Raw genomic sequence first — 24,997 nt, 5'->3', positions numbered from 1 at the left:
AGGCTCACTTCCTCCTTCGTGCGAGCGCAGCGCCAATGATCCTGATCGGGATCGTACACGCGGGGCCAGGGTGGGCAACGTCGAGGCTCTGTTAGAGGTACAGAGCAGGGAAGAGGGGCTCGAGGAGGAAGTGCATGAAGGAAGTGATAAGGCACTGGTGCCAGGTGGAGCGAGTGAAGGAGCCAGCCATGCCGACGCCGACGCCGCCATCATCGCCAGAACCAGCAAGCGCATGGCGTCAGATTTTTCATACAAGGCCGATGACATTGATTATATCAGTTACAATTTGACTACAGAGGTCGAAATCAGTAGTATTATCTTGACTACAGGCCTTGTGTTATAGCATTCTTCTTTTTACGTCGGGGTGGGGACGAGGGCTTGTCTGAGGATTGCGCTATGGCAGGCCGACGACTGTGTGTGTTGGCGGTGGCGACGATGGCGCTGAGGGGAGAGGGGCTGCGAATGATGGCTGTGGACATGCAGAGAAACCAGCATGAGCGATCTGATCAGATGAATGTGCTCACGATGAAACATGCGGGAGAGGTCAGCTCGACAAAACACTGGCTCTCGTACGAGCGGGAGGAACAAGTACATGGAAGGTGATGCGGATGAACATGGGAGAACGTAGGGTTGTTTTGATCAGGGTTATAATCGTATCAGGTGCTTGCGTATGAGGGGAGGACTTGTCAACGGTCCCATGGGTGGAAGGCCTCTCCCCTCAACCCTCGGGTTTGGAACATGGAAGGTGTTTGTGAACAAGGGTGATACGTGCTTCTCTTGTTCAGCTTGCCTCAGATGTCTGGAGTTAGTCCAGCCCTTGGTCTGTATGCACCAATGGCCGGCATAGCGGCTCTCATGGTAGGCGACAGGTCCTAATCCCCTGCGATCCTTGGCTAAGATGCCAAACAGGTGGCAGGAAACGTGGTGAAGGGGACAAAAGGTGAAGACTGAGACAGGTTTGAAGTCACTGAGCTTGTCTTGATGTAGATTGGTCAAAGTTGACGAGGTCGAGGATAAGAACAACGTACACACACTTCGCCCTTAGTACGATCATCTGGTCGGGCACAGCCTTCCTGTTGTGGAAGCTTGGGTTAGTTCCAATGCATTCATGGGCCCCGATGCTGGTGAGTTGACATCTCGAGAACCTCCAAGGGCTCTGTTAGCTTCTTCTCACATCTTCGCAGATCAGTCTCATGGGTGTTGCCATCGTGTACAAGATGAGCGCGCTCGATTATGACAACGACAGGTGAAGGCACGTGAACGATTAATCAATCACCGTAAGTCTCTGAGCAGGACAGAGAAGATTCTGCATTTCTACGGGTTTGCAGCAGTGCAAGGAGTGCTGCTGTCTGTTCTGCTTCTCAACTTCGCTCAGGTTTGGCATCGACCTTGTGATCAGACTGATATGCGCACAGCACGGCTACCTCGACGTTCTTGTGCAAGCTGCTGTTCTGACAGCTGCTGACTTCGCGGGTGACAAGCATTGCTGCTGCTCCTGTGCATGAGAGCATTGCAGCCATATCTTGCGTCGTTGCGGCATCACCGTCCACAAACTTCCTTTGGATAGGAGGGTTTCTCGGGGGAGGTCTTGGTAACCAGCCGCGTCCTTTCTTGCAAGGTGTTGACTGGTTGCAGGTTTGCTCATTGGAGCAAGTCTTATCAACATGATATGGCGAACTTCATCAGTCATGCATATTGGTGATCTCCTCCTCCTCTTCAACCTCATCCTTGTCCTCCTCCTTGTCCTCCTCCTGGTCCTTTATCCTCTTTTCCCCGTCCTTGTCCTTCTCTTTCTCTTCCTTCACTTCGAAACGTAAACCCTGAACCCTCCCTCCTTGCTTTCTCTCTTCTTGCTGACTCCCTCCAACGTCTCCCTCCCTCCCTCCCTCCTTCTCCTCCTCCCTCTCCCTCCCTCTCCCTATCTCTTCCACTCCTCCTCTCTCTTCCTCTCTCCCTATTGATTCGGTGAGCATGTAGGATTTTCCTACTTTGGTGCGGCTCTCTTCAGCGGCTACTTGTTGTACGACACAGCAAAGGCAACACGCCTCTGCCCTCTCGCTCGGTCTGATGGAGCAGGCAGGTGGTGAAGGAGGCTTCGAAGCTTCCGGGATCGGTAGACTTCCTCGCTGTCTCCACTCCTCTCATCCCATCCTTCAGGAGATTCGCATCACACCATGGGGGACTCGAGCGCCGGACTTCGACCCTGTCCATCACGCCCTACAGGTCGATGCTGGCTGACCGATCGCGAGTCTCATCCTCCCTCCAGCTCTACTTGGACGTGGTGAACATCTTCATGTACATCGTCAGGTGACAGGCGTCCTTTTCCTACCACGTTGCTCATCCTTCACTCAGAATACTCATGGAGCAAGAGCGAGGCAGCAGCAGAGAAAGAGAAAGGTCCCTGTCCCATGCTTCCTCCTGCCCTCCTCTCCTCCTGCCATGCCCCCCTACCTCGTCCTCCCTCCTCCCTTCATCGCAACTTTGCCATGACCCTGTCACTTCTTCCGTCAGGTCCAGCAGGTCTCAAGGGTCTTTCCGTGCTCCTCCGCTCCGAGAATCGAATTACAATTACAACTACTAAGAAAGAACAGCAGAGCAAGCAGCACGCGTCGCTCCCTCACATGTAGTTGTACCCCAGCGGCGTCGTGAAGCCGTTGTACCCAGCGTTGTATGGCGCCGGTACGACATCGCGCGTTGGGTCTACTCCAGCTCCCAGAGGATGGATCACCTTCCCGAAGTACTCCCTCTTCGTTCGATCCACCCACTCGATCCCCATCCACTCGGTCGTCACGCTCCTCGATCCAGGCTCCGTCACCTCGTGCACCGTGTGTTTGCGCTGCAAGCTTGCCTTCTCCTGCGCCTCCTCGAACAGCTTCACGCTCCGCTCCTGCCTCAGCTCGTCGTTGTACCAGGAATACTTGTACCCCGCCAGCGTAGACCTCCCAGCCCTCCTCCCCGCCCCCTGCTCAGGCCCAGCTGCCTTCCTCGAGCCGAAGTCGAGCTTCTTCGCTGCCCCTGCTTGCACATCCGGCAGGAACGACTTTCGCTGCAGGACGTCCTCGAGCTCTGGCACTTTAGCTTTGACAGGGCTGGGAACAGGAGGCTGCCGGCGCTGCGACAGCATCTTCGCATCGTCTCGTCGGTTCTCGTTGAACTCGAACCTCTGCCACCCGCTGTTGATGACGTCAAGCGCCTCAACGGCTGCCACTCGCACGTATCCCATGTCGTCATCCACTAGCGGCATCAGAGCCTTGATCGAGGCTTCGTCTCTGTTCAAGAGCTTCACGTCTGCCGCTGTCCCCGTAGGTACCGCGATGCTGGAAGCAGGAGTTCCCCTGCTCCCTATCTCCCTGATCGTGTTGCACGCCTCCATCCTCACCTTGCTCGCCGCATCTTTGGTCAGCCTCAGCACGTCATGCACCACCGACTTGTCTCCTCGAGTCGTCACCTTGGCCAGCAGGCGCAGGGCTGCGGCACGGACCATGCCCTCCGGGTCATGGAGGAAGTGCTTGCCCACGTCGATCAACTTGGCGTCTCCCCGCTCCCCATGGATCGCAAGCTCTTTCAGGAGTTCAGCTCTCTTCCAGTTGGGAGCAGCGATGTAACGGCTGTCGTCCAGCAGCAGGTCAGGCAGTCCCTCTCTGTTGGTCATGGTGTCCAGTAACCATGGTTTCACGTGCTTCCCGCTCGCTTTCTCTTCCTTTGTCTCCCCGCCGTCTGCCTCAACATCCTTCAAGGGTTTGCTCTGCTCGGCTGCAACCTTGTCGACCGAAGGAGGTGACCGCAGGTGCGCGTAGGGGAGCCATGCTGCTAGTTCTGCTTCCTCCAGCCCCTTCACTCTTCCCTCCAGGTTGTATTGCCGCTGAGGAGAGGACGAGCTTGCGGTTGGTTTTGATGGAGATGAGAAGTCGATACTCTCCGTCGGGAGCTTCCTCGCTATGCTCATATCTTGTTGCAGTACCGCTCTCACGGTCTATCCAGGTCTTGCTGGTATACAACTGTTTCTGTTTCACCTCAAACCATTCACTGCATTGCTTGTTCCAAGCATTGTTATCAATCTCCTGCTCTCCCTGCTCTCTCTTCTCTCTCTGCTCTCCCTGCTCTCCCTGCTCTCTCTGCTCTCTCTGCTCTCCCTGCTCTCTCTGCTCTCTCTGCTCTCTCTTCTCAAGCACCCCTCAGCAGCATGTTTCGCTCACCCCCTTCCGTTACGTCACTCTGAGGCGAGCACGAAAATGAGCCTCCCCGCCTGCCCCGACTGGGAAAATGAATGAGAATGAAATGAAGGAGCGAGTGGAGTAGCGAGGAGGGTACAGGACAGGGCAGGGCAGGGCAGGACAGGACAGGGCAGGGCAGGGCAGGGCAGGGCAGGGGAGTAAACTAGTGAAGAGGGGAGGAGGATACATGAATGTAATGGGAAGGACAGGGAAGAACTTTAGCAGGAGGGAGGGAGCAGGAGTGCTCAAGGTCAATATGACGGAATTGGTCGGGCATTCACGCATTGTTGATACTGCTCCACAGATGTGCAGGTTAAAGCTCCTGGATGGTCTGCGATGATGAGCAGGAGGCTGCCCCGTCCGAGCACGAGTCTCAGCATCCTGGCTGGTCTACTGATAACATGTGCGCTAGTGAGCAGCGACGACGAGAGAATGCAGTCTGGCTTCAAGGTGGAGCTGAGTTTCCCGCCTCCGAACTTCGTCTTCGAGCATCCTGATGACGTGCAGCTCGCATTCTCGTTGGCAGATGAATCAGCACAGGGCGATATCGACATTGAGATTGACTGGGACCGGCACATTCACCTTCCTATCAGCTCAGACCTGACGCCAAGGATACCCGGGCTGGAGGAAGGGCCGCACGTGCTCAAGGTGTCGACCAACGTCAACGGAGTCTTTCAAGGCCCAGTCGCTGAGCTCAACTTCTTCGTGCGAATCAACGAGGACGGGGCGGTTTTCGATGGGGAGGAGGTGGGAGGAGAGCGATGGAACGATTGGCTGCGGTCGTTCATGTCCGTCCTTGTGCAGCATCCTCCCCCGGACTTCACCTTCGGCAGGAACATGCCGAGATTTGTGGAGGCAAGAATCACGGATAGGGAGATGCAGCTGGATCTGGAAGAGGCGATGGACCTGATGTACTCCCGGAACACAATCTTTCAAAGACGACCGTACTCGCTGGTAGTTGAGGTTGACTCAGTTGTGCTCGGGGACTACCGAAGATCGAAGAAGATTGCGATTCCTCTGGATCTTGATGAGGGGAGACACACGCTAGTAGTTCATCTCAAGGACGTTCAAGGAAACGTTTTACAAACAACGTCTCAAATATTCTTTGTTAACAACTCATTCGACCCGGCAGCTCCACAGGGTCAGAGCGCCTGCTCGCGGCCGAAGGTTGGGTTGAAATGTTTTGAGAAGTCTCAAAGCTGCTCGGAGGAGGAGAATCAGACATGCTCAGGTCATGGGAGGTGCGTGGAGGGACAGTGTGAATGTGAGAGAGATTGGTTTGGAGAAACATGTTATCACAACATCTTGAAGGAAACAAGGTCTGCACAAGAGCTCGCCGTGGTTGACAAGCTGACATTGCTACCTCCAGGTACCTTCCTCCTACAGACCCTTCGAGCCACCCGTGCAAGGCCGCAAGCTCCTTCTCTGTCGGTGCGGCTGCTCTATCCCGTCAGGTGCAGCAGCCGCAACCTCAGCAGCTCCTCTCCTGACCCAGCATGCAGATCGCGCGAGTGCAGTTTCCCTCAGCATGCGGTGAAGCCTTTCGGCTGCGCGTTCCCTTGCAGGGGATCGGGATCATGATACAGTTCCTCGTGGCTGGTGTCACAGAAGCGTTGATGTCCAGGCGGACCCTAGTGCTTCACCAGGAGGACTGGCCATGGATGAAGCATGCAGACTGCGGGCAAGCTAGCCTCGAGTGCTACTTCCTCCCACTGACCAACTGCAGCTCGTTCAAGGTTGAGCTCCTTCCTGTGTTTCTACCTCTGACGCCCCTCAGAGCATAGAGGAGATACACGCAAAGCAGCTGACGCGCGGGCACATCAAGCGAGCTGGGCTCTCCATGGAGGAGACGGGAAACCTCAACACTAACATCGGCATTCTCGTCCCCAGCGAGCTGCTCCCTCCTCACCAGGGAAGCTTCTGGTATCGCTCGCATGTCCTCCTCCACCTGCTGCAGCTCTGGCCGAGCAGGCAGGCCGAGCTCCGCATGCTCAAGAACAGGATCGGGTTCGGGGCTAAGGGGAGGGTGATAGGGGTTCACATAAGGCGAGGAGACGCTTGCGAAGCCTCTGTGGGGTATCGAACTCCCTGCCAACCATCCTCCCGCTTCGTGGAGAGCATACAGACGATGATCGACAAGTTCGGAGCGACGCAGGTTGAGCTTGCTAGATGAGACGAGGAAGAGACTGAAGCAGCTTCAGGTGTTCATCGCAAGTGACGACGAGGAGGCTATCAAGGAGATTTCCTCGAAGCTCGACGTGGATGTCATCCGCAGCGAGCTGGATGTTTCCATGCTCTCTTCGAACTGGTACGTGGAGGACAGAATCAGGCACGGCCTGCTCGACGCGGGGGCAGCGGGGGAGACGGCCATCCTTGATCTCTTCCTGCTCTCCTCCTGCGATTACTTCATCGGGACTTTCAGCAGCCATTTCGGGGCCCTCGCGTTTGAGCTGATGGCGGCCAGCAAAGGTTTCCTTCCCCCTTATATCTCCCTCGACCTCGCCTGGGCTGCCAGGCACTGAGAAAAGCCCTCTTGATCCCTCACCCATTCAATCATATGCAGATGTTTTGATACCTGCAATGTTCATTGGATCTTAGACGTACACGATGTCAATGTTTTGATCCATCGTTGCTCGTCATCTGAACTTCAGCCGTTTTGGTCTTCTACATGGTTTTAGGACAAATGAGCTTTCTTGCCACACCCTCACAGTCCCGTCCGTGGACCCTGATGCTATCAACTTCCCGTCTTCTGAAAGGCTGACACTATTCACCGCTCCTACATGTCCCTGACAGCAACAAATCTGATTACCGCTGCTCGCCTCCCACACCCTCACAGTCCCGTCCGTGGACCCTGATGCTATCAACTTCCCGTCTTCTGAAAGGCTGACACTATTCACTGCTCCTTCATGCCCCTGACAGCAACAAATCTGATTACCGCTGCTTGCCTCCCACACCCTCACAGTCCCGTCCCAGGATCCAAAAACTATCAATTCTGAACTCTGCACAAAAGCGATGCTCTTCGTATATCCGTTGTCATCGTTTAGGCAACTGATTTGCCTCCCGCTGCTCGCCTCCCACACCCGCACAGTCCCATCAAAGGATTCTGATGCTATCATCTTTCCACTGCCTAACCAAGCAACACTTTCAATTATTCCTGTGTGTCCCTGACAGCAGCTGATCTCATTACCGCTGCTCGCCTCCCACACCCTTGCAGTCCCGTCCGAGGACCCTGATGCAATCAACTTTCCATCAGGAGACCATGAAGCACAAGTGACACTGCCGGAGTGTCCCTGACAGCAGCTGATTTCATTACCGCTGCTTGCCTCCCACACCCTCACAGTCCCGTCTGAGCATCCTGAAGCGATCATTTGCCCGTCCCTTGAAGACGAAACAAACAAAACCCATGTGAAATCTCCCTGACAGCAACAAATCTGATTACCACTGCTCGCCTCCCACACCCTCACAGTCCCGTCCAAGGATCCTGACACTATCCTACTTCCACACGACAACCATGATGAACTGTTCACTTTGTCTGTATGTCCTTCAAGACAACTGATTTGCCTGCCGCTGATTGCCTCAAATACCAAGATAACATTTCCCTGCGACAATATCGAAGCAAAAAACTTCGCATCGCCTGACAATGAAACATTACTGATGTTGACATCATACTGACTTGAACAGCTGATCAGTTTGTATTGAACAATGGTTTCTTCGTCATCGGTGGTATCTAATACTTGCCGATCGCCTCCTATACAAGTCTCTTACAAAACAATCCTTCCTTATTTACACCTTCGACTCACCTGTCAGCACTTCCCCCCCCCCGCATAGATCTCGGTCCATCGTCAAGCTCATTGCAACAGTAGCCGCCGTCGGCCTCCTCGACGGGTCCTCGTGTATGCACCATAGCGACACCTGCCCGCTCACTCCCTTGTCACTCGTTTCCTTGAGCAGCTTCTCGCGCTCCTCCTGGCTCTTCGGCGGCGTCTCAAGCGTCATCACATTCATCATCACCAGCCCGAGGGCGTACACGTCAGATGCGGTTGTTGAGGGCTCGCCTCGTCGCTTCTCCGGCGACATCCAATCTAGTGTACCTGCAATCTTTGTGGTGGGAGCCTGATTTGCAACCTTTCTATCCTTCGAAAGCCCCAGGTCGATGAGTTTTGGGATGTCCTTGTCGTCAAGCATGATGTTCTGGGGAGTTATGTCCCTATGGATGATGCGCATAGAGTGCAGGTACGCCAGACCCTCCGCCAGTCCAAGCATCACCACGTGGCCCCGCGCTCTTCGCTCGCTCTCACTCGCTGGCTTCATCGTCTCCTCGATGTACTCGGTGAGGGGTCGCCGCAGTAGCTCGGTGACCAGCAGGAAGCAAGGGTTCCCTTCCTCGTCCACGACCATGGCTCCGACCAGCTCTATCACGTTGCGATGATGTATTCTGAAGAGGTTGTTGGCCTCTCTGAAGAATGCTTTCCGCATCAGCTTGCTGCCTTCAAGATCGCAAGGATTATGAGGCTCCTTGACCGCAACCTCCGTGCCTTGATACGAGGCCCGGTACACGACCGCAAACCCTCCGGACCCCAGCACATGCTTTGGTTTGCCACGACTGTTTCGCTCAACCTGCAGCTCCAAGGGATTCAGACACCATGGATGGCGCGTCCCGTCGCTCTCCTCAGCCTCTGAGGAAGAGAAGATGTCGGCTTCAGCTGCCAGCTGCTCGGCTGCCTCCTTCATCCTCCTGTATGCTGGCTTGCTGGTTACCACCTCGTCTTGCTTCCCGTCCCCTGCTTCGCTCATGGCCGTGCCGCCTTCGCCCTGCAGGGCCTGCATCAAGGCTTCTACCGCGAAGTACATCTCCGCTCGCTTTCCGCCAAGCTCGGCATCTAGTTTGCCCTCCAGCGTCACAGACGACTCTGATCGACCCCCCGCCTTCATCTTGATGAATGCGAGCACCGACGACAGGGTGAAGTAGACACGGTTGAGGGCGAAGCCTACCTGCTGCTCTTGATCTATGCGAAGGCTTCGACGCAAAAGCTCGAGGAGCGGGCTCATGACATCCTTCACATCCGAAGCCAGGCTCTGCAGCTGCTCCTGATTGGTCATCACCATACGTGCTTCATTCCACATGCTAACGAGAATAGATTGCACCATCTCCAGTACACACTCTGCCATGGTGATGGCTGGATGCAACTCGTTGAGATCTGAAGATAAGGACTCGAGACGAGGAGGGGGATAAGAGTACTCGAAGGTCCAATGGGAGAGAAGATACGTGTCTGAGTTGAGGTATGGAAAGATGGGGATAGGCGAAGTTGGCAGAAGAGGGTTCGACAGGCTTCGTTTCTAGTAAGGGAGTACACGACAGGGGAGAAGAGGGAGGGGGAGGATCACACGTAGTGGACAACAGAGGGTGTCGTCGCGTCAGGACGGCGCTGTCTGCATTTTCAGCTGCCGCTGCCGGCCATTGGGCTGGCAGCCGGGAACTGTTCAGCCGGCGAAACCAGCAGGGGGAGGATTGAAACAGGACAGGGGAAATTTGAAACTGAAGGGTCTAGGCCGAAAATCTAGTACGAACTCCTCTCAGCACAAGGGCAGTTGGAAACCACTATGAACGATTGGATATCAGTATTTAACTGTCTCGCTTCAAAGCCCAGTTTGACTAAAAACATTCCCTCTCCCCAATTGAGGGCAGTTCAAGATCCTCATGCCGACAACCAGCAGTGGTCTGAGGTGGAGGCACTGAGAGATGACGGAGACAGGAGCGAACATGGCAGCGGTGATTCATGAAGACGATCATGACGATGGCTTCACTGGCAACCGAGAAGTTCTCTCAGACTCCAGCGCTGATATGCTGGACCATATCGCAGAAGAGCAGGAGAAAAACAACCGCGATCGCTGCTCCGTGCCTCATGCCGACGGTGGGGCAGAGGAGACTCGTCATGAAGATCCTCCCAGGAGAGCAGATCATGGCAAAGGCGCTGTGCAGGAGCAGCCGCAGGAGGCGAGCAGAGACCATGCAGGCTCAAGGCTGCGGCAAGCTGACCATCGCTCGGACCTGAGGGCGGGTAAGTCGATGAGGAACACAACCATGTCACCGCCGGAAGCGAAGAGGAGCTGGCAGATCCTGCAGCTTTGCCGCACGTACGACATCCCAGCAAACCTTCCCAAGGACTATCCGCTGGGGCCATGGCGAGTGACCGAGACGAGGATGAAGGCAACAGGGTTCAAGGGGACGCAGAAGAAGTATATCTGCACGCACGGGATGGGGCATGCGTACGACAAGCCTTGTTGCAAGTGGGAGATGGTGTGCGAGTACGTGAGCGAGGTGGAGGGAGAGGTCGCCGGTTGGGTCGTTCTGCGCGTCATGCCTGAGCACAACCATGACCTTGACGAGAGTTGCAACCTGGAAGAGAAGAGGATGAGGAAGCAGCGGAAGATCGCTAACAACTTCCTCTTCTCGATGATGCATAACGAGCCATACCAGCCCGTGGGTGGATCGCGCGCACGGGAGGAGGAGGCGTCGAGGAAGAAGATCCAGTCCTGGCTGAAGGAGCTCGGGCTGGAGGCTGCTGCCCAAGTTTGAGGAAGAGAAGATCGATGTCGAGGCACTGGCGGCGATGAACGAGCAGGAGCTGAAGGAGGTGGGAGTGGAGAGGATAGGAGACCGAGCGAAGCTGCGATCTAGAGCTCAGCGCACTGTTTGCTCGTCGACGAACCCTTCACTTGCGCTGCTGGCGTCGATGCAGGCTAGGATGGGGCAAGACGTGTGAAATGCGCAGAGAGTGGAGGATGCGTGCGGGAGGAAGAGACGGGAGGGGAAAGAGAGGAGGAAGGAAGGGACGGGAGGGGAAGGAAGACAGAGGAGACGGGAGGGGTAGAGGGAGAGAGGAAGGGAGTGTAAGAGTTTGTAATCGGATTTAAAGATTGAAATTATATCAACACTATTGTATCATTATGTACACGTGTAAGATCGGACTTTTCAGTTCCATCCAGGAAATTAATGATGAGCTCTCTCAGCAAAAGCAGGTACAAGAGCAGGGGCAGGGGCAGGGGCAGGGGCAGAAGAAGGGGAAAGGGAAGGGGTAGGGGTAGGGGTAGGGGTAGGGGTAGGAACCTGAGGAGGAAGAAATCTTGTCTGCATCGTGGTATTGGGTCGAAAGATGTTTTTTGTGAACAAGCATTGAACCTCTCAAAAAACTACCAATGTATTTATGTTTGTCCATCTACCTTACACCTCGAATAGTGTTGGACTGGAAAGAGATTTGCGGTTGAGCCGGCTCAACCGGACATTAAGAAGTTCCTTTGAGGCTGGACTGTGCATCTATTTTGGACCATGTTTACTCTTTCGTTTCCATTTAGTCAGCAATTTTCTTTATCAGACGATTACACTCGTGATCAACAAATTGACGACCCAGGAAAGGCTTGGTGGCGTCCTCCGCGGGCGCCTGCTGCAGCATCTTCCGGCTAGCCATCGCGGAGGAGTTCGAGCAGGAGGGCCTGATCAAGCCCGACCCGTACGTCGAGCGCGTCTTCCCCATCCGCGACTGCGCCAAGGACTTCCTCCGCAGGAAGCACATCGCGGAGCTTTCCGAGGAGGAGGATCACCTCAGCACTGAGAGCGCTAGAAGAAATATTATGATAAGAAGAAAGCCGATATATTAGATAAGAAAAAACAGCAATACGAAGATAATAAGGACAAAATAACAGCTCGAAAGATAATAAAAAGATTAAATGACATCATTTCAACCGGTGGCACTGCCAAGCCTACAGCCGCAAGCATGGCAACATACCAACTATACAAAGAAGGTAACACATGGAAGAGCCGGATAATCTAATTTATATAAAAATGATTTGATTGTTTTTTAATATATATAAAGTAAATAGATAAAAACTTTCTTACTTTATATTAAAGTGAATTTGTTTCTTTCGAAAACAATGCCAACCCCACAAGCACTGCACTATAAAAAGAAGATTGCAACTGATAAAGAATTTCACGATAAAGAATGCAAGAGAATAAATGAATATATCAAACAAAAATACACAAATGACCCAGAATATCGAGAGCTAAGAAACAAAAGAATGCGCGAATATTATCTGTCAATTCTTCGCCTAATGTTAAGATCTGTTCGCCTAAAAGTCGAGTTGTCCATTTATTGACATTGCAGCCATTAGGCAATGTCACAATTTCTAAATCATATATAAAATTCAGATTAGATCCAAAGCCTAAATTTTCACCATCTATAAGGTCTCTTGAATAACCCTTAATGACATCATCTTGAACTTTCAATTGATCATCTATATCTTGAAGATATCGCATCAAAGCAATAACTGCTTCCCTAGTAGCTGCTTGACAGCATCGGCCCCTGCCTGTGCTGCGTCTGTTGCTGCATCCTCTGCATCCTCGGCTTGGTCAGCTCCTGCTAATTCATCTAATTTATTTTTGATGTATTGAATCGATATTAAGCTCCCATTTTCCAAAGCGAATTTAATTGTTGATTTTTCAAGATCAAGATCATATTTCAAATAGATCAACATTCTCATTTGGTTCATGATGACTGTTTCTTCGGTCTGTGATAGATCATTAATGCGGCGCAGAATAAAATTGATCTCATTCGAATTGTCTTCGATACCTTCATATAATTGATTAGATGTTGATATTAGGTTATTGGATGTATCAATTGCAAGCGCTTCGATCGTCTCATATCGATTAAATAGTAAATTTGTCTCATCATTGAGCACATCGACATTAGAATAAAGGATATTGATATCGGCATTGATTTGATTTATTTCAGGTTGTAAAGTTGTCCTGTTTGTGCTGCCTATTGATATAAATTTTGATATCTATTGTCACATGACATTTATAATAAAGAAAGATAGATAATAATAAAATAAAGAATATAATTTAGTATAATAATGGTAATGATAAAGGGGTTTTAATAAAAAGGAGGTAGGCGAAGGGTGGCAAAGGGTGGCAAAGGGGTGGCAAAGGGGTGGCAAAGGGGACCCTTCGCCATGTTTTAGCTGGGTACAAGGGTAAAAGATGAGTAAAAGGAGGATATATAGACGTTAGGCAAAGGGGCAAAGGGTGAAATTCAAATTTTAGGATAATATAAAATTTTGTTTACTTTATGGGTATATAGAATAGAATATGAAAATAACGATTTCACCCTTTGCCCCTTTGCCTAAATAAATTATGCATGTTATAGAGGCGAAAAAAATAAAGATGAGAATTATTAAGCCGTGTGTGTGTGCAAAGGGTGAATTTTGGCAAAGGGTGAAATTCAATTCACCTGCCCCTTTGCCTCTTTTGTTATATGATCCTTGAAGGATTCATAATTTTCATTGATATTATGTTTGCTCTGGCACACTCCGTGTGTGCGCTCGTTTGTTTTTGGTTATTTTGTGTGATGATCGGATCCGCACCAATGCGCAGCTATTATTTTAATTGAATAAAATATAATAGGGATTCGGTAAGGAAAATAAAGAGGAATAAATGTATTTTTTGGGTGTTCGTAAAAATCATTGAAATTTTAGATTGATTTATAAAAGTTTGTCTCCTCACGTTTCCAATGTATTTACTTCGCTAGAAGTAAATAGCGAGCGAGTCGAAGCAGGCGGTGTAGTGGTTCTCGCACGGGATGCTGTCGATGCGGCGGTCGCCCATCGCCTCCGCCCGCCGGATGCACTCGAGGTACTTGGCTGCGTCGTGCCCACCGATGACTGCAGACGGCCACGGTCCACCTCACCCTGCAGCCGATGGCCTGCACCTTCCGCTGCACCTACAGCACCTACTTCTTCACGGACGACCAGACAACCGAGTTGTAGCGCGGGTCGGCCCCGCCCGCCACTCCCTGGTACTCCGACACGTTGATCGCCACCTGCGAGGCCAGATGCGACGTGCCGATTACGTTCTTGAGCTAAGCGGCGTCCAGCCCCGTGCCCGAGACGCGGTGGGCGAAGGGGGGGGCGAAGGGCACATGCGGTCGGACTAGCACTGCTGGAGGGTTTCTGACTCAGAACATTACAATCACTCTCAGCAATCATTTCATCTTCACTAACTTATTTTCCCCTATTCATCATCACTTGAGTCGCATGCGTTTGCTCTGCACCCATACTGTCGCTTCCCAAATTCTCACGGTCTTGTCGGATGAACCGGAGGCAATCATCATGTTGTTCTGTGAGAAGGAAACGCTTCCTACAGTCCAAGTATGTCCTTTCAGGTATCGGATTGCTCGTCCATTGCTCGCATCCCACAAGCGTACCGTCTTGTCGGACGAACCCGAAGCGATCAGTCCACCGTCTGCTGACCAACAAGCTGACAAAACCTTTTCCTCGTGTCCTGCGAAACAATGTACTTGATCTCCATTGCTAACATCCCAGACCTTCACTGTGTTGTCTGACGAAGTGGATGCAATCTTGCTCCCATCTGGTGAGAACGACAAACTATTAATACCCTTTGAGTGTGCCTTCCAGCATCGAACTTCCTTGCCAGTGACCGCATCCCACATCCTCAAGGTCTTGTCCATCGATCCCGACACGACCAACTTTCCATCGCTTGAAAATACCACGCACCTGACAAACTGGCTATGCCCTTTACAACATTTGATTTCATATCCAAAAGTTGCGTCCCATATCCTCACTTTGTGGTCTGAACATCCGGAGACAATCTTTTTTCCATCTCCAGACCACGAGACACAGTTAACTCGATTCTTGTGTCTGAGAATTCGAAGTTCCTTACCAGAAACTGGGTTCCATATTCTCACAGTCTTGTCAGATGATGCAGTCGCAATCAGTCCCCCTTGGCCTGACCAAGAAACGAACCAGATTATGTCTGTATGTCCTTCAAGACAACTGATTTGCCTGCCGCTGCTCGCCTCCCATATTCTCAAGGTCTTATCCCCTGACACTGAAGCAATCATTTTCCCGTCTCCCGACCATGAAACGCAGTTGACAACATCGGTATGACCCGAAAGAGTTTTCGCCTCTTTCCACAACAAAAGCATCTCATCATCATCACATCGGTTGTTGTTTCCCTCAAAACAATCCCCTGTTAGAAATGGTTAAATAAGATCCCCCAAGCAAAACCATCATCAAAATAACAAAGACATTGATTGACTCACCGGTCAGCACTTCCCCTCCCCCGCATAGATCTCGGTCCATCGTCAAGCTCATCGCAACAGTAGCCGCCGTCGGCCTCCTCGACGGGTCCTCGTGTATGCACCATAGCGACACCTGCCCGCTCACTCCCTTGTCACTCGTTTCCTTGAGCAGCTTCTCGCGCTCCTCCTGGCTCTCCGGCGGCGTCTCAAGCGTCATCACATTCATCATCACCAGCCCGAGGGCGTACACGTCAGATGCGGTTGTTGAGGGCTCGCCTCGTCGCTTCTCTGGCGACATCCAATCTAGAGTGCCTCCCCCTGCACTGTGCACTGGTGCAACCATGGATTGTTTCTCCTTCGAAAGCCCCAGGTCGATGAGTTTTGGGATGTCCTTGTCGTCAAGCATGATGTTCTGGGGCTTGATGTCCCTATGGATGATGCGCATAGAGTGCAGGTACGCCAGACCCTCCGCCAGTCCAAGCATCACCACGTGGCCCCGCGCTCTTCGCTCGCTCTCACTCGCTGGCTTCATCGTCTCCTCGATGTACTCGGTGAGGGGTCGCCGCAGTAGCTCGGTGACCAGCAGGAAGCAAGGGTTCCCTTCCTCGTCCACGACCATGGCTCCGACCAGCTCTATCACGTTGCGATGATGTATTCTGAAGAGGTTGTTGGCCTCTCTGAAGAATGCTTTCCGCATCAGCTTGCTGCCTTCAAGATCGCAAGGATTATGAGGCTCCTTGACCGCAACCTCCGTGCCTTGATACGAGGCCCGGTACACGACCGCAAACCCTCCGGACCCCAGCACATGCTTTGGTTGGCCACGACTGTTTCGCTCAACCTGCAGCTCCAAGGGATTCAGACACCATGGATGGCGCGTCCCGTCGCTCTCCTCAGCCTCTGAGGAAGAGAAGATGTCGGCTTCAGCTGCCAGCTGCTCGGCTGCCTCCTTCATCCTCCTGTATGCTGGCTTGCTGGTTACCACCTCGTCTTGCTTCCCGTCCCCTGCTTCGCTCATGGCCGTGCCGCCTTCGCCCTGCAGGGCCTGCATCAAGGCTTCTACCGCGAAGTACATCTCCGCTCGCTTTCCGCCAAGCTCGGCATCTAGTTTGCCCTCCAGCGTCACAGACGACTCTGATCGACCCCCCGCCTTCATCTTGATGAATGCGAGCACCGACGACAGGGTGAAGTAGACACGGTTGAGGGCGAAGCCTACCTGCTGCTCTTGATCTATGCGAAGGCTTCGACGCAAAAGCTCGAGGAGCGGGCTCATGACATCCTTCACATCCGAAGCCAGGCTCTGCAGCTGCTCCTGATTGGCCATCGCCAAGTGTGCTTCATTCCACATGCTAACGAGAATAGATTGTACCATTCCGTGAACGCTCTCTGCCATGTTGGGAATCTAGGCAAGGAAAGCAAATCAGATCGAATTAAGAAGGTTTAGGAGTATGGGGGAGTAATGCGGGTTAATCATGTCAAGGTTGGATTTCTGTTCGTGTTGTGCACATAAAGGGAAACAATTGTCTGGAGGGATCGGGGGATGATGGAGAAGTGTGACGTTGAAGCTAGGAGGGCGCCCGAAGAGGATGCGTTCCTTTCGGATAGAGGGGATGGATGCAGGGGTGGGTGGTCAACGTAGGTAGGAAATCATCTAGAAGGGTAGGGGTCCAAATTGACATAACGTAGGGTGGGGTACACATATGGAGGGTGTGCATCACACCGTCAATCCCTGCAAGTCCTCTCCATCTGCCTGCCCACCTACAGTGCAACTACCTGACTCTTGTTAGAATGCGTCTCCTTCGCATGCAACATCGCCAAAGCGTCTCATCCCCTTCTACATGACTCATCTGTGCTGCCTTCAAAAAGATGTAGTCATGACATCTTCACAATCTATTCCCAAATCCCAATCAAATCCGTCCGCATTACTCCCCCATACTCCTAAACCTTCTTAATTCGATCTGATTTGCTTTCCTTGCCTAGATTCCCAACATGGCAGAGAGCGTTCACGGAATGGTACAATCTATTCTCGTTAGCATGTGGAATGAAGCACACTTGGCGATGGCCAATCAGGAGCAGCTGCAGAGCCTGGCTTCGGATGTGAAGGATGTCATGAGCCCGCTCCTCGAGCTTTTGCGTCGAAGCCTTCGCATAGATCAAGAGCAGCAGGTAGGCTTCGCCCTCAACCGTGTCTACTTCACCCTGTCGTCGGTGCTCGCATTCATCAAGATGAAGGCGGGGGGTCGATCAGAGTCGTCTGTGACGCTGGAGGGCAAACTAGATGCCGAGCTTGGCGGAAAGCGAGCGGAGATGTACTTCGCGGTAGAAGCCTTGATGCAGGCCCTGCAGGGCGAAGGCGGCACGGCCATGAGCGAAGCAGGGGACGGGAAGCAAGACGAGGTGGTAACCAGCAAGCCAGCATACAGGAGGATGAAGGAGGCAGCCGAGCAGCTGGCAGCTGAAGCCGACATCTTCTCTTCCTCAGAGGCTGAGGAGAGCGACGGGACGCGCCATCCATGGTGTCTGAATCCCTTGGAGCTGCAGGTTGAGCGAAACAGTCGTGGCCAACCAAAGCATGTGCTGGGGTCCGGAGGGTTTGCGGTCGTGTACCGGGCCTCGTATCAAGGCACGGAGGTTGCGGTCAAGGAGCCTCATAATCCTTGCGATCTTGAAGGCAGCAAGCTGATGCGGAAAGCATTCTTCAGAGAGGCCAACAACCTCTTCAGAATACATCATCGCAACGTGATAGAGCTGGTCGGAGCCATGGTCGTGGACGAGGAAGGGAACCCTTGCTTCCTGCTGGTCACCGAGCTACTGCGGCGACCCCTCACCGAGTACATCGAGGAGACGATGAAGCCAGCGAGTGAGAGCGAGCGAAGAGCGCGGGGCCACGTGGTGATGCTTGGACTGGCGGAGGGTCTGGCGTACCTGCACTCTATGCGCATCATCCATAGGGACATCAAGCCCCAGAACATCATGCTTGACGACAAGGACATCCCAAAACTCATCGACCTGGGGCTTTCGAAGGAGAAACAATCCATGGTTGCACCAGTGCACAGTGCAGGGGGAGGCACTCTAGATTGGATGTCGCCAGAGAAGCGACGAGGCGAGCCCTCAACAACCGCATCTGACGTGTACGCCCTCGGGCTGGTGATGATGAATGTGATGACGCTTGAGACGCCGCCGGAGAGCCAGGAGGAGCGCGAGAAGCTGCTCAAGGAAACGAGTGACAAGGGAGTGAGCGGGCAGGTGTCGCTATGGTGCATACACGAGGACCCGTCGAGGAGGCCGACGGCGGCTACTGTTGCAATGAGCTTGACGATGGACCGAGATCTATGCGGGGGAGGTCAGGTTCTTAAAGGTCAAAACATGCTTGGATTTCTTGGGCTAATTCTTTTGTTTTGTAGGGAGGGGAGGGAGTTTAATCAGGGGTTCTGAAGAAGATGACAATATGGTTCAATGGAGGTACAACAGCTGTTTGCGTGGAGACATTGGCAGCGTGTGCAGTGTTTGCTGGTCATGGGACGGAAAGTTCATAGTGTCTGGGTCAGCTGATGAGACTGTGAGATTATGGGATCCAAACACTTACCAGGAGGTTGCATGCTTTCGAGGTCACTCGGGCATCGTGAACTGTGTTTCTTGGTCAGCTGATGGAAGATTTATTGCCTCGAGCTCAGACGACCGGTCAATAAGGATATGGGATGCGAATAGTCGAAATCAAATCAGCTGTCTTTTGGGACATACAGACTGTGTCAAAAGTGTATCATGGTCGGCAGATGGGAGATTGGTTGTCTCGGGTTCAAATGACGAAACTTTAAGAGTGTGGGAGGTGAGTAATGGGAGAGAAATTCTTCGCCTGCAAGGTACGAATAACAAAGTTACTAGCGTGTCATGGTCGGGAGATGGGAAGATGATTGCTTCAGGATCCGAAGATGGGACTATTAGAATATGGGAAGCAAGCAGTGGAAGCGAGATGACTTGTCTAGAAGGTCACACCCACTCTGTCACCTGCGTATCATTTTCTGCAGATAGCAAGATGATTGCATCAGGTTCACACGACAATACTGTGAGAATATGGGAGGTACAGGGGGGCAGACAGATGAGCTGCTGTGAGGGACATACACACGTTGTTACCAGTGTGTCATGGTCGGGCGATGCAAGGATGATCGCATCAAGCTCATGGGACAAAACCTTGCGAATATGGGAGGTCGTCACAGGCAAGAGAATCTGGTATTTGAGAGGTCATGCGAGTGGTGTGTCATGCGTATCATGGTCGTGGAATGGGAGAGTGATTGCATCTGGGTCCTGGGACAGGACAATCAAGATATGGCAAGGCATTCTATGGGTCAGGAGTCCTAAACGCGTAAGCATCAATTGGAGAGAATGGCTGTCAAAAAAGAGGAGAAGAGGAAGAGCAGGGAGTGATAACGAAGATGGCGATGCAGAGGAGATGAAAGGGCAATTACAATCGGGTAAAAGAATGAGAGCATGAGAATGCACACAGAAAGTATGATGGAAATCAGACAAAACCTGCTCCTCTCATGACGGGGCTGTAAACGTTGCAGCGGTAAAAACAAAGAGTTCTTAGAGAAATGCTTGCGGCATCAAATATTTTCAACGCGATCGAGAGAACGAGAGCGTAAATGAGTATCATACAACTCAAACAAATGGAGTCTTTCTTCCATAGAGCAACTCAGCAGAACCATTGCATGAGGGCCATACATGAAACACGCTGAAACCATAACTGAGTTACTTTTTACTGAGTACTGTCAAGCCTGCTTGATCGCTAATTTATACTTGCGCAACAATTATGACAGTTGTTTCACCAATCTTAATCGCCATCAGATCATATGATATCCCTCACTGTCACTGGAAGTCAGTGAATGCATGACTTCAATGTTTCGGTCCTGATTCGTTGCCAGTCATCATGCCGTCTTCAAGCGCTTCGACCTCCTCATCTCCTTCAATTCAAAAAACATCCCTTCCCAGAGACGAACTTTTTGATCATCAGTGCCCGAAGCGATCAGCTGTCCATTTCCCAGCCATGCAATATGAGTAGGAAACGGACGAGGTCCTTCCGAACGGTCAATCTGATAACCCAGCTTCCCACTCGTTGTCTCAATCAATCTCACAGCTCCTGAGACATTGTTGACAAAATCTGTTTTCTCCTTGCATGATCTTATAGGCCTCCCACTGCTCGCCTCCCACACCCTCACAGTCCCGTCATCTGATCCGGAGGCAATCATCCTTCCATCTCTTGACCAAGCAACTATCATTACACTACCCTCATGACCTTCACAACAGCTGATTAAGTTACCACTGCTCGCCTCCCACACCCCCACAGTCCCGTCATCTGATCCGGAGGCAATCATCCTTCCATCTCTTGACCAAGCAACTATCATTACACTACCCTCATGACCTTCACAACAGCTGATTAAGTTACCACTGCTCGCCTCCCACACCCCCACAGTCCCGTCATCTGATCCGGAGGCAATCATCCTTCCATCTTCTGACCACGAGACACAAGTGACGCTGCCATTGTGCTCTCTACAGCATCTCAGCTGCTTGCCACTGCTCACATCCCATATCCTCACGGTGCGGTCATCTGAGCCTGAAGCGATCATCCTCGAGTCCCACGACAACGACACGCTATAGATACCATCTGTATGCCCCTTCAAGCAGCTGATTTGCCTCCCAGCCCTCGCATCCCATACCCTTATAGTTGAATCCCAAGATCCAGCTACAACAAGCTTTTCATCGCCAGACCATACCACGGTAGTAACTCCATCTGTGTGTCCTCTACAGCAGCTGATTTGTTTACCGCTGCTCGCCTCCCACACTCTCACCGTTTTGTCATCAGAGCCCGATGCAATCAATCCTCCATCACAAGTCCATACGCAACATTTGACATTTCTCGTGTGTCCTTCAAAGCAAACAGATTGCCTACCACTGCTTGCCTCCCAGACTCTTGCAGTGTTGTCATCTAGCCCTGTTACAACCTTACTGCCATCCCTTGACAATGAGACTATCAAAATCTGACGAAAATGTCCATGAAATGAGCAACGTTCCTGCCATCGAACAATAGTTTCTCCGTCATCGGTGGTATCTGATACTTGCCGATCGCCTCCTATACAAGTCTCTTACAAAACAATCCTTCCTTATTTACACCTTCGACTCACCTGTCAGCACTTCCCCTCCCCCGCATAGATCTCGGTCCATCGTCAAGCTCATTGCAACAGTAGCCGCCGTCGGCCTCCTCGACGGGTCCTCGTGTATGCACCATAGCGACACCTGCCCGCTCACTCCCTTGTCACTCGTTTCCTTGAGCAGCTTCTCGCGCTCCTCCTGGCTCTCCGGCGGCGTCTCAAGCGTCATCACATTCATCATCACCAGCCCGAGGGCGTACACGTCAGATGCGGTGGACGTAGGCTTGCTTCGTCGCTTCTCTGGCGACATCCAGCTCATTGTTCCTGCAAGCCTAGTGCTTCCTTTGGAATGAGCAATCTCTTCCTTCTCCTTTGAGAGCCCAAAGTCGATGAGTTTTGGGATGTCCTTGTCGTCAAGCATGATGTTCTGGGGCTTGATGTCCCTATGGATGATGCGCATAGAGTGCAGGTACGCCAGACCCTCCGCCAGTCCAAGCATCACCACGTGGCCCCGCGCTCTTCGCTCGCTCTCACTCGCTGGCTTCATCGTCTCCTCGATGTACTCGGTGAGGGGTCGCCGCAGTAGCTCGGTGACCAGCAGGAAGCAAGGGTTCCCTTCCTCGTCCACGACCATGGCTCCGACCAGCTCTATCACGTTGCGATGATGTATTCTGAAGAGGTTGTTGGCCTCTCTGAAGAATGCTTTCCGCATCAGCTTGCTGCCTTCAAGATCGCGAGGATTATGAGGCTCCTTGACCGCAACCTCCGTGCCTTGATACGAGGCCCGGTACACGACCGCAAACCCTCCGGACCCCAGCACATGCTTTGGTTTGCCACGACTGTTTCGCTCAACCTGCAGCTCCAAGGGATTCAGACACCATGGATGGCGCGTCCCGTCGCTCTCCTCAGCCTCTGAGGAAGAGAAGATGTCGGCTTCAGCTGCCAGCTGCTCGGCTGCCTCCTTCATCCTCCTGTATGCTGGCTTGCTGGTTACCACCTCGTCTTGCTTCCCGTCCCCTGCTTCGCTCATGGCCGTGCCGCCTTCGCCCTGCAGGGCCTGCATCAAGGCTTCTACCGCGAAGTACATCTCCGCTCGCTTTCCGCCAAGCTCGGCATCTGGTTTGCCCTCCAGCGTCACAGACGACTCTGATCGACCCCCCGCCTTCATCTTGATGAATGCGAGCACCGACGACAGGGTGAAGTAGACACGGTTGAGGGCGAAGCCTACCTGCTGCTCTTGATCTATGCGAAGGCTTCGACGCAAAAGCTCGAGGAGCGGGCTCATGACATCCTTCACATCCGAAGCCAGGCTCTGCAGCTGCTCCTGATTGGTCATCACCATACGTGCTTCATTCCACATGCTAACGAGAATAGATTGCACCATCTCCAGTACACACTCTGCCATGGTGATGGCTGGATGCAACTCGTTGAGATCTGAAGATAAGGACTCGAGACGAGGAGGGGGATAAGAGTACTCGAAGGTCCAATGGGAGAGAAGATACGTGTCTGAGTTGAGGTATGGAAAGATGGGGATAGGCGAAGTTGGCAGAAGAGGGTTCGACAGGCTTCGTTTCTAGTAAGGGAGTACACGACAGGGGAGAAGAGGGAGGGGGAGGATCACACGTAGTGGACAACAGAGGGTGTCGTCGCGTCAGGACGGCGCTGTCTGCATTTTCAGCTGCCGCTGCCGGCCATTGGGCTGGCAGCCGGGAACTGTTCAGCCGGCGAAACCAGCAGGGGGAGGATTGAAACAGGACAGGGGAAATTTGAAACTGAAGGGTCTAGGCCGAAAATCTAGTACGAACTCCTCTCAGCACAAGGGCAGTTGGAAACCACTATGAACGATTGGATATCAGTATTTAACTGTCTCGCTTCAAAGCCCAGTTTGACTAAAAACATTCCCTCTCCCCAATTGAGGGCAGTTCAAGATCCTCATGCCGACAACCAGCAGTGGTCTGAGGTGGAGGCACTGAGAGATGACGGAGACAGGAGCGAACATGGCAGCGGTGATTCATGAAGACGATCATGACGATGGCTTCACTGGCAACCGAGAAGTTCTCTCAGACTCCAGCGCTGATATGCTGGACCATATCGCAGAAGAGCAGGAGAAAAACAACCGCGATCGCTGCTCCGTGCCTCATGCCGACGGTGGGGCAGAGGAGACTCGTCATGAAGATCCTCCAAGAAGAAGCAGAAGAAGCGAACGAAGAAGTCCAACGGGAAGGGAGGGAGCAAGAGCAGAGACCATGCAGGCTCAAGGCTGCGGCAAGCTGACCATCGCTCGGACCTGAGGGCGGGTAAGTCGATGAGGAACACAACCATGTCACCGCCGGAAGCGAAGAGGAGCTGGCAGATGGACGAGCTGGAGCAGTTCGTGGGAGACAAGGAGAAGCCTGACGGCAACCCCGGCTGCTGGCCGGCGCGCTGGGAGACGAGGAGGAAGGCAACAGGGTTCAAGGGGACGCAGAAGAAGTATATCTGCACGCACGGGATGGGGCATGCGTACGACAAGCCTTGTTGCAAGTGGGAGATGGTGTGCGAGTACGTGAGCGAGGTGGAGGGAGAGGTCGCCGGTTGGGTCGTTCTGCGCGTCATGCCTGAGCACAACCATGACCTTGACGAGAGTTGCAACCTGGAAGAGAAGAGGATGAGGAAGCAGCGGAAGATCGCTAACAACTTCCTCTTCTCGATGATGCATAACGAGCCATACCAGCCCGTGGGTGGATCGCGCGCACGGGAGGAGGAGGCGTCGAGGAAGAAGATCCAGTCCTGGCTGAAGGAGCTCGGGCTGGAGGAGCTGCTGCCCAAGTTTGAGGAAGAGAAGATCGATGTCGAGGCGCTGGCGGCGATGAACGAGCAGGAGCTGAAGGAGGTGGGAGTGGAGAGGATAGGAGACCGAGCGAAGCTGCGATCTAGAGCTCAGCGCACTGTTTGCTCGTCGACGAACCCTTCACTTGCGCTGCTGGCGTCGATGCAGGCTAGGATGGGGCAAGACGTGTGAAATGCGCAGAGAGTGGAGGATGCGTGCGGGAGGAAGAGACGGGAGGGGAAAGAGAGGAGGAAGGAAGAGACGGGAGGGGAAGGAAGACAGAGGAGACGGGAGGAGTAGAGGGAGAGAGGCAGGGAGTGTAAGAGTTTGTAATCGGATTTAAAGATTGAAATTGTATCAACACTATTGTATCATTATGTACACGTGTAAGATCGGACTTTTCAGTTCCATCCAGGAAATTAATGATGAGCTCTCTCAGCAAAAGCAGGTACAAGAGCAGGGGCAGGGGCAGAAGAAGGAGAAAGGGAAGGGGCAGGGGAAGGGGCAGGGGCAGAGGAAGGGAAAGGGAAGGGGAAGGTGTAGGGGTAGGGGTAGGAACCTGAGGAGGAAGAAATCTTGTCTGCATCATGGTATTGGGCGTCACTCGCTGCGGGTGAGGAGGAGCGATCCTCCAGGTCATCGGATCTCCTGCAGGATAGTATCTCAAAGAGGAGCTGAGAACGAGGAAGGAGGAGGAGGAGGAGGAGGAGGAGGAGGAGGAGGAGGAGGAGGAGGAGGAGG

General features: G+C 52.7%; 13 protein-coding genes across 13 annotated transcripts; 6 read left to right on the top strand and 7 right to left on the bottom strand.

Moving 5' to 3' along the window:
• Positions 1-396: 396 nt before the first annotated feature.
• Positions 397-2,311, top strand: GUITHDRAFT_106057 (hypothetical protein; the record flags this gene model as incomplete). The annotated part of the gene is made up of 13 exons (XM_005834896.1): positions 397-599; positions 786-858; positions 910-940; positions 988-1,124; positions 1,185-1,246; positions 1,294-1,320; positions 1,376-1,473; positions 1,517-1,591; positions 1,636-1,698; positions 1,978-2,020; positions 2,077-2,113; positions 2,158-2,223; positions 2,267-2,311. 13 exons carry the CDS (start codon positions 397-399, stop codon positions 2,309-2,311), a joined length of 960 nt encoding a protein of 319 aa, XP_005834953.1.
• Positions 2,312-2,617: 306 nt separating this feature from the next.
• Positions 2,618-3,946, bottom strand: GUITHDRAFT_106056 (hypothetical protein; the record flags this gene model as incomplete). Its single annotated transcript, XM_005834895.1, has 1 exon — positions 2,618-3,946. One exon carries the CDS (start codon positions 3,944-3,946, stop codon positions 2,618-2,620), a length of 1,329 nt encoding a protein of 442 aa, XP_005834952.1.
• Positions 3,947-4,550: 604 nt separating this feature from the next.
• Positions 4,551-6,736, top strand: GUITHDRAFT_106055 (hypothetical protein; the record flags this gene model as incomplete). Its single annotated transcript, XM_005834894.1, has 5 exons — positions 4,551-5,455; positions 5,584-5,668; positions 5,717-5,950; positions 5,992-6,369; positions 6,416-6,736. 5 exons carry the CDS (start codon positions 4,551-4,553, stop codon positions 6,734-6,736), a joined length of 1,923 nt encoding a protein of 640 aa, XP_005834951.1.
• Positions 6,737-6,850: 114 nt separating this feature from the next.
• GUITHDRAFT_69086 (hypothetical protein) lies at positions 6,851-7,771 on the bottom strand (the record flags this gene model as incomplete). Its single annotated transcript, XM_005834893.1, has 2 exons — positions 6,851-7,231; positions 7,355-7,771. Coding segments are annotated over 2 exons (798 nt in total), but the record flags the coding sequence as incomplete, so codon positions are not given.
• A 226-nt stretch (positions 7,772-7,997) lies between these two features.
• Positions 7,998-8,690, bottom strand: GUITHDRAFT_68923 (hypothetical protein; the record flags this gene model as incomplete). Its single annotated transcript, XM_005834892.1, has 1 exon — positions 7,998-8,690. One exon carries the CDS (start codon positions 8,688-8,690, stop codon positions 7,998-8,000), a length of 693 nt encoding a protein of 230 aa, XP_005834949.1.
• Positions 8,691-9,954: 1,264 nt separating this feature from the next.
• Positions 9,955-10,791, top strand: GUITHDRAFT_106053 (hypothetical protein; the record flags this gene model as incomplete). Its single annotated transcript, XM_005834891.1, has 1 exon — positions 9,955-10,791. The coding sequence occupies one exon, from the start codon at positions 9,955-9,957 to the stop codon at positions 10,789-10,791; it is 837 nt and encodes a 278-aa protein (XP_005834948.1).
• Positions 10,792-13,996: 3,205 nt separating this feature from the next.
• GUITHDRAFT_136936 (hypothetical protein) lies at positions 13,997-15,211 on the bottom strand (the record flags this gene model as incomplete). Its single annotated transcript, XM_005834890.1, has 2 exons — positions 13,997-14,086; positions 14,345-15,211. The coding sequence occupies 2 exons, from the start codon at positions 15,209-15,211 to the stop codon at positions 13,997-13,999; spliced, it is 957 nt and encodes a 318-aa protein (XP_005834947.1).
• Positions 15,212-15,518: 307 nt separating this feature from the next.
• GUITHDRAFT_61935 (hypothetical protein) lies at positions 15,519-16,109 on the bottom strand (the record flags this gene model as incomplete). Its single annotated transcript, XM_005834889.1, has 1 exon — positions 15,519-16,109. A coding segment is annotated over one exon (591 nt), but the record flags the coding sequence as incomplete, so codon positions are not given.
• Positions 16,110-17,881: 1,772 nt separating this feature from the next.
• Positions 17,882-18,472, top strand: GUITHDRAFT_57516 (hypothetical protein; the record flags this gene model as incomplete). The annotated part of the gene is made up of 1 exon (XM_005834888.1): positions 17,882-18,472. A coding segment is annotated over one exon (591 nt), but the record flags the coding sequence as incomplete, so codon positions are not given.
• Positions 18,473-18,752: 280 nt separating this feature from the next.
• Positions 18,753-19,793, top strand: GUITHDRAFT_68965 (hypothetical protein; the record flags this gene model as incomplete). The annotated part of the gene is made up of 1 exon (XM_005834887.1): positions 18,753-19,793. The coding sequence occupies one exon, from the start codon at positions 18,753-18,755 to the stop codon at positions 19,791-19,793; it is 1,041 nt and encodes a 346-aa protein (XP_005834944.1).
• Positions 19,794-20,226: 433 nt separating this feature from the next.
• On the bottom strand, positions 20,227-21,051 carry GUITHDRAFT_68925 (hypothetical protein; the record flags this gene model as incomplete). Its single annotated transcript, XM_005834886.1, has 1 exon — positions 20,227-21,051. A coding segment is annotated over one exon (825 nt), but the record flags the coding sequence as incomplete, so codon positions are not given.
• Positions 21,052-21,463: 412 nt separating this feature from the next.
• On the bottom strand, positions 21,464-22,414 carry GUITHDRAFT_68995 (hypothetical protein; the record flags this gene model as incomplete). Its single annotated transcript, XM_005834885.1, has 1 exon — positions 21,464-22,414. The coding sequence occupies one exon, from the start codon at positions 22,412-22,414 to the stop codon at positions 21,464-21,466; it is 951 nt and encodes a 316-aa protein (XP_005834942.1).
• Positions 22,415-23,767: 1,353 nt separating this feature from the next.
• Positions 23,768-24,448, top strand: GUITHDRAFT_136934 (hypothetical protein; the record flags this gene model as incomplete). Its single annotated transcript, XM_005834884.1, has 1 exon — positions 23,768-24,448. One exon carries the CDS (start codon positions 23,768-23,770, stop codon positions 24,446-24,448), a length of 681 nt encoding a protein of 226 aa, XP_005834941.1.
• Between the last annotated feature and the right edge of the window lie 549 nt (positions 24,449-24,997).

Source organism: Guillardia theta (assembly GCF_000315625.1).
Source record: "Guillardia theta CCMP2712 unplaced genomic scaffold GUITHscaffold_23, whole genome shotgun sequence".
Lineage (NCBI taxonomy): Eukaryota > Cryptophyceae > Pyrenomonadales > Geminigeraceae > Guillardia > Guillardia theta.
The sequence above is the reverse complement of the archived record's forward strand: the minus strand, read 5'-3'. Positions and strand labels throughout refer to the sequence as shown.